The following is a 6,891-nucleotide window of genomic DNA, read 5'->3' as shown; positions in this document are numbered from 1 at the left end:
ACTGACTCAAATGATTCATTCAAAACAGTTGATTCATTTACAAATAAAGCAAGTGGGAGTCTTATAAACAGCTGATTGAATCACTGACTCAAATGATTCATTCAAAATAGTTGATTCATTTACAAATAAAGCAAGTGGCTGTTTTATAAACAGCTGATTGAATCACTGACTCAAATGATTGATTTAAATAGTTGATTCATTTAGAAATAAAGCAAGTGGGAGTCTTATAAACAGCTCATTGAATCACTGACTCAAATGATTCATTCAAAACAGTTGATTCATTTAAAAATAAAGCAAGTAGGAGTCTTATAAACAGCTGATTGAATCACTGACTCAAATGATTCATTCAAAATAGTTGATTCATTTAGAAATAAAGCAAGTGGCTGTTTTATAAACAGCTGATTGAATCACTGACTAAAATGATTCATTTAAAATAGTTGATTCGTTTAGAAATAAAGCAAGTGGCTGTTTTATAAACAGCTCATTGAATCAATGACTCATGGTTCATACAAAACAGTTTATTTGTTTAGAAATTAAGCTGTATCTGTCTTTTAAATGGCTCATTGAATCATTCAAAACAGTTGATTAATTTAAAAATAAAACAAGTGGGTGTCTAATAAACAGCTTATTAAATCAATGACTCAAATGATTCGTTAAAAACAGTTGATTCGTTTAGAAATTAAGTTGTGGCTGTCTTCTAAATGGCTGATTATATTAATGACTCATGATCTGTTCAAAACAGTTGATTCATTAAAAAATGGTCTTATAAACAGCTTATTGAATGAATAAGTCAAATGATTCATTGAAAACAGTTGATTCATTTAGAAATTAGGCAAGTGGCTGTTTTTTAAACAGCTTACTGAATCAATGACTTGAATAATTCATTCAGAACCAGATTCATTCATGTGAGAAACCCAAATGAGACACAAAAATATTCAGATTTGACTTTATTTGAACTGTTGTCAACAAGGGCTGTATTATCCTAGCTGTAAAAACCGCACAGAATCCAGGGCTCTTTTTGTGAGGAGATACTGAATCTTGTTTTTTTGGTGGGGTTAAAAGGACTGTGGGATGGTGGGAGATTGTGGATGTGAGCGGATCTGACAGCCGTCCGGGAAACATGCGCGAGTCTCTCCCGCGGGCAGCGCATGCAGCGAGGAGAACGCACGCCACAGGAAAGTGCAAATCTGTGTCAAGCCATCACAACTTCCAGTAAACCAGAAAGAGAGGCATGAATAAATAAACTCGCTGTCCTTAAAGCCAGGGGTCCGCGCAGGAGAACTGTGGGAGAGATGGAGACTAAAGGACGTGACAGAATCGTGTCAGAGCACAAGCAACCGCGCGCAGAAACACGCTATAGCATTCCAGGGTTTAGTTAATCGTTTGAAACGCAGGAAAAAGCTAATTATTGCACTTGCCAAATTGATGTTGATAATTTTTAGTCACGCCCACAACACAGCAAGGCCACGCCCCCTTTTTTACATCACATTTAAAGTCCGCATGAAACCAAAGCTGCTTTTTATTTCAGTGTGTTGATGTGCTTCTAATTGAAACTGAATATTGAGTAGGGGGCGGGGCTTTCTTTTTACGCATTATTAACTAACGATAAGAATAAAGAATAACAGTGTGCGCTAGCTGAAGAAAAGCAGAATGCAGGTCATGTGACTTACCTGGATAAGCTTAAAGTTCGCGTGAAACGGTATGCTTTTGTGCTTCCAACAGAAACTGAATATTGAGTAGGGGCGGGGCTTTCTTTTTACGCATTATTAACTAACAGTAAGAATAAAGAATAACAGTGTGCGCTAGCTAGAGGAAAGCAGAATGCAGGTCATGTGACTAACCTAGATAAATTGAAAGTTCGCGTGAAACGGTATGTTGATGTATTTCCAACAGAAACTGAATATTGAGTAGGGGGCGTGGCTTCCTTTTTGCAGATCATTCCTTTAGCTAACTAATGGTACGAATAAAGACTAGCAATGTGCGTTAGCTAAACAAAGCAGAATGCAGGTCATGTGACTAACCTAGATATATTTTAAAGTTCATGTGAAGCGGTATGTTGATGTATTTCAAACCAAATCTGAATATTGAGTAGTGGGCGTGGCTTTCTTTTTTGCATCATTCCCTAATTGCAAACTAACGGTAAGAGGGGCGTTGCTAAGAATATTGCAGCTGAAGCATCAAACTGACATCATTGAAATAAGCCAATCAAAACGCAGAACCAGAAGCTCAGAATTTGACTGATTTTTATTTTAGTATGCTGATGTACTCCCAACTGAAACTGAATATTGAGTAGGGGCGGGGCTTTCTTTTTACGCATTATTAACTAACAATAAGAATAAAGAATAACAGTGTGCGCTAGCTAGAGGAAAGCAGAATGCAGGTCATGTGACTAACCTAGATAAATTGAAAGTTCGCGTGAAACGGTATGTTGATGTGCTTCCAACAGAAACTGAATATTGAGTAGGGGGCGGGGCTTCCTTTTTGCAGATCCTTCCTTTAGCTAACTAACGGTACGAATAAAGAATAGCAATGTGCGTTAGCTAAACAAAGCAGAATGCAGGTCATGTGACTAACCTAGATGTATTTTAAAGTTCATGTGAAGCGGTATGTTGATGTATTTCCAACAGAAACTGAATATTGAGTAGGGGGCGGGGCTTCTTTTTTGCAGATCATTCCTTTATTAAACCAACGGTAAGAATAAAGAATAACTGTGCGCTAGCAAACGAAAAGCAGAATGCAGGTCATGTGACATACCTGGATAAGCTTAAAGTTCGCGTGAAACGGTTTGTTAAAACTGAATATTGAGTAGTGGGCGTGGCTTTCTTTTTTGCATTATTCCCTCATTGCAAACTAACGGTAAGAGGGGCGTGGCTAAGAATATTGCAGCTGAAGCATCAAACTGACATAATTAAAATAAGCCAATCAAAACGCAGAACCAGAAGCTCAGAATTTGACTGATTTTTATTTTAGTATGTTGATGTACTCCCAACTGAAACTGAATATTGAGTAGGGGGGTGGGGCTTTGATTTTGATTGTAAAATATGCATTAAGCTTTTTTATGGGCTTTTCCAATATGTGCATAAAATCGATGGACAGAAACGGCTGTTGCTGAAAATAAAGTGAACATTGAAACAGAGATTCCCTGATAGCAGCACCCGCTACTGTCTCAGGGTGAATCTGAATAACTCCAACTTCACATGTTGACTGCTGGAGTCAGAATCATCAGTCTATTAATGACTTTATCTCAAGAGAACCATTAAAGATCCCATCATTCTCCTGTGCTGATAGAGGAAGGTGGAGCAAGACGCAGTATTTACACACACACACACACACACACACTGCTGGAGGGACATGTCAGCTCAGATCAGAGGAGACAGCAGTTGCACTGCAGGCGCTGTGTGTGTATGAGTGTATGAGTGTGCATGTGTGTGTGTGTTTGCAGGAGGACACACACCTCCTGTGGGATTACCCATAATGCCCCATCTCACCTCCAGATGGCGACTTCCTACTCCAGTCTCACAGGACACAGGAGCACCACTGGTCTGACGGGTCACTGGACCCTGAAAACACACACACAAGTGCACACACACACACACACACACACACACACACACACACATGCAATATGACATATTTATAGAAACAATGAATCGTGTCTCAGCCGGCGCTCAGGAAGACACATGTGTTGCCATGGTGAGAGTCCTTCACATGAACCGCATCAACTTCTGCAGCACACACACACACACACACACCACAGCCAAATATAGACAACCTGCTGTCAGTCTTCATGACAAACACACACACACACAACAGCAGAACCTGCCATCTGTGTTCACCCTAACCAAGCTCACTTAGATTGTTTTAATTAGTGTGTGTGAGTGTGTGTGTGTGTGTGTGTGTGTATCTCTCTCTCTTTGTGTATGTATGTATATATATATGCTAATTAAAATCATCTAAATGAGTTTGGTGCGTGTGCAGACAGACAGACAGATAGATAGATAGATAGATAGATAGATAGATAGATAGATAGATAGATAGATAGATAGATAGATAGATAGATAGATAGATAGATAGATAGATAGATAGACAGATAGATAGATAGACAGAATAGCATGTAACAGCACTCATACGATGCAGGACTCTGCATGTGCAGCAGGGGATTATTGACTGATTTGTGTTATAGCACAGAAATAAAAGCTGCTGGAAGAGAGGCGAGCGATGTGAGCGGTTTCCATGGCAACAGATGCAGGGATGGCAGGGTGACAGAGATGTTCCTGCGAGTCAGACTGAGGCTGGGCTGAAGACTCTCGCCATGTATGTGGCAAATCTGAACCAAAATGGGGAAAAAAGATCTGACTTATATTTGATATATGCTTCCGTTTGTCGCAGTGCGCTCGGCCGCCAGGGGTCGCCGCAACACTGTTCATAATAACAGCTAAACAACTGAATATATTGTTTGTGTAGATCTTAAAAAGATTTATATCCCAGTGCATAGACACATAGTTTAATCATGTTTATACTGTTAAATCATTTATAATTGAACACATTTATGTTTATTTTAAGATGAAGAGCTTCACGGGACGCGGTGTTGGTTGTGTTTTGTAGTAATATTTAGATTGATTGTTGAGAATGTTCCTGCTATCACCCACGCCTGAGCGTCGATCAGAGAGGAAACCCAGCTCCTCGCTTCTAAAATTAAACGCCGAAACTTTACGGTAAGCGCGCGCGCGGGTACACGCCGTCTTTGTTTTTCCCCCGAATGTCGTCACGCATACCAGAGCGGCGTTTTACGTCAATCTCCATATATGGATGCGGACGGAAAGCGAGCGTCACCACAACATGCAGTGTTTTCCACCCTGACGACCAATCAGTGCAGCGCTTGGGACCCGCCTCCTTGCGTCATTGGACGACGCGCGCGTCACTCAAATGAGCCCTCATGACGTCGATGGCTCTGCGCGTATATATCGGTGGGGTTTCCTCTCACAACACATCAGAGCAGACACAGCGAGCACGGAGCGGGTTCCGCGCGAGGATTGTTTATTGATTCATCGTCTGTAAACTTGTTGAACTAATTCATCAGAGACAAGACAAAGAAGACGGCGGCTTTTTTAAAATCTTTGAATTTACCATTGAATCATCTGAGTTTTCATTCTGATCTTTGCCGGACGGATAATAATGACCCACGGCACCGGAGCAGAGATGACCCCGGAGGTTTCGGCCGCCGCCAGTTTTGTTTGCCGGCTGTTGCGCGGCCGCGGCCGCCTCAGTGACGCGCAGCTCCAGGTGTTCAGAGACGGACTCGCGCAGGCGCTCTCAGGTACTGTAAAATACCCCTGTTATACTTCATGTCAGGCCTGCACGATATTGCCAGCAGATATTTTGTATTTCTGCGATATGAATAAAGTTTAACCGGATGAATTGTACAGCTCTATTTAAAAAGATTTCCTTCATTTAGATTGATTGGGATGATCAAGTCCTGTATGTGCAGTGTTAATCTGCATAAAATATAATATATTACAATATAAATACAGAGCAGAAATAAACAACATGATCGTGATTGTATGATCATTTTAAAAATAATATTCAATATCTTTAATAAATAGGCTAATCCAGTCATGTGACTACATTATCAATTCTCAACACATTGTTCAGCCCTACGTTAAATTTAAAGTGTAAATGAAGGTGGTAGTCTGCCATTACGTAACTCCGTTTTAGTGATCATAAAGTACTTTTAAGTTTTAAAAAAAATTGATATTTTGATTTCTTGATTTTTACGAATGCCTTCGCTCTTCTTCCAGAACACTACCAGCACCATTGGTTCCCCGACAGGCCACAGAAAGGTTCAGGATACCGCTGCATACGGATCAACCATGAAATGGACCCTCTGATTGGCCGAGCGGCCGGCCGCATTGGACTGACCAGTGGGCAGCTATTCTCGCTCTTACCGCGAGAGCTGACAATGTGGGTTGACCCGTATGAAGTATCCTACCGCATCGGTGAGGACGGATCAATATGTGTTCTCTATGAAGCAGAGCCCCCCACCACGAGCCCCGCCCCTTCAGCGTACGACCAAATGGCGAACTGCAAAAACACCTACATGATGAGCGGCCGCAGGAGTCCACCCAAAAACCTCCTGATGATGGTGTCCAGCTGAGCATTCTGGGTATCTGCCGGTGCTCGCGTCCGACCGATAAATCGCCGTCGCTCCTGTGACTCCACAATTCAGGCCTGATCCGAAACCTTAATTTAAGAAGAATGTTAAAGCACTGGTTTATCGTCTGCTGGACCACTCGCTGTCTTTCAGCGCTGTTCTGTGTGACTCTCGTTTATTTTGCGCATCCCGAAACCGGTTTTGGGGTGTTTTTCCACTGGTGCTTGCACTGTTTCAGTGCAACTACGATACCTCACGACCCCCTCTTAAGAATGTAAAGCATTTACCCTTGAGCTGTTCTTGACGCAAGCATACAAGGTTTACCTTTTAGCAGATTTGTTACAAGTTTGTTGTTTACTTGCGAAAAAAAACCTGTAGGTGGTTACAGCGCCACCTGTGGTCACTCAGAGAATGAGCATTTGTGTGCTTGCCTACAGAACAGTTTCAGGCCGACACTGCGCAAAAGGCTTTCTCTCTTCAATATTTCTGTCTTGTTTCTAGTCCAAATATCTGAAAAACTAAAGCATTTTCTAGACGAGCCAAAAAAATAACACTGTTTTAAAAAAAATAATAATTTAAGCAAGTGAAACAAGCAAAATAATTTGCCAATAGATGAAGCAAAGCCTTTAGGAATAAGTTTATTAGCCTGTTTTAAGGAATAACTCGATTAATTTTGGATTATTTATGAAAACAATTGTTTTTACATCCCAGATCTTGATTATAATCATTTTTATAAATCA

General features: G+C 41.0%; 1 protein-coding gene and 1 long non-coding RNA gene across 2 annotated transcripts in view; both read left to right on the top strand.

The window, feature by feature from the left end:
* Positions 1 to 6,891, top strand: part of LOC141380116 (uncharacterized) — a 37,198-nt gene that overhangs the window by 24,942 nt on the left and 5,365 nt on the right. The window lies entirely within an intron of this gene.
* The window catches only part of btg2 (B-cell translocation gene 2), a 2,553-nt gene continuing 644 nt past the window's right edge, over positions 4,983 to 6,891 (top strand). Inside the window, 2 exon segments of the mRNA NM_130922.2 lie at positions 4,983 to 5,317; positions 5,799 to 6,891. The exon segment at positions 5,799 to 6,891 is cut by the window's right edge and continues 644 nt beyond it. Coding sequence (NP_570997.1) covers positions 5,176 to 5,317; positions 5,799 to 6,154 — 498 coding nt within the window. The 5' untranslated portion in view covers positions 4,983 to 5,175 and the 3' untranslated portion in view covers positions 6,155 to 6,891.

This window comes from Danio rerio, chromosome 22 (assembly GCF_049306965.1).
Source record: "Danio rerio strain Tuebingen ecotype United States chromosome 22, GRCz12tu, whole genome shotgun sequence".
NCBI classification, from domain to species: domain Eukaryota; kingdom Metazoa; phylum Chordata; class Actinopteri; order Cypriniformes; family Danionidae; genus Danio; species Danio rerio.
This window is presented reverse-complemented; position numbering and strand designations above follow the sequence as displayed.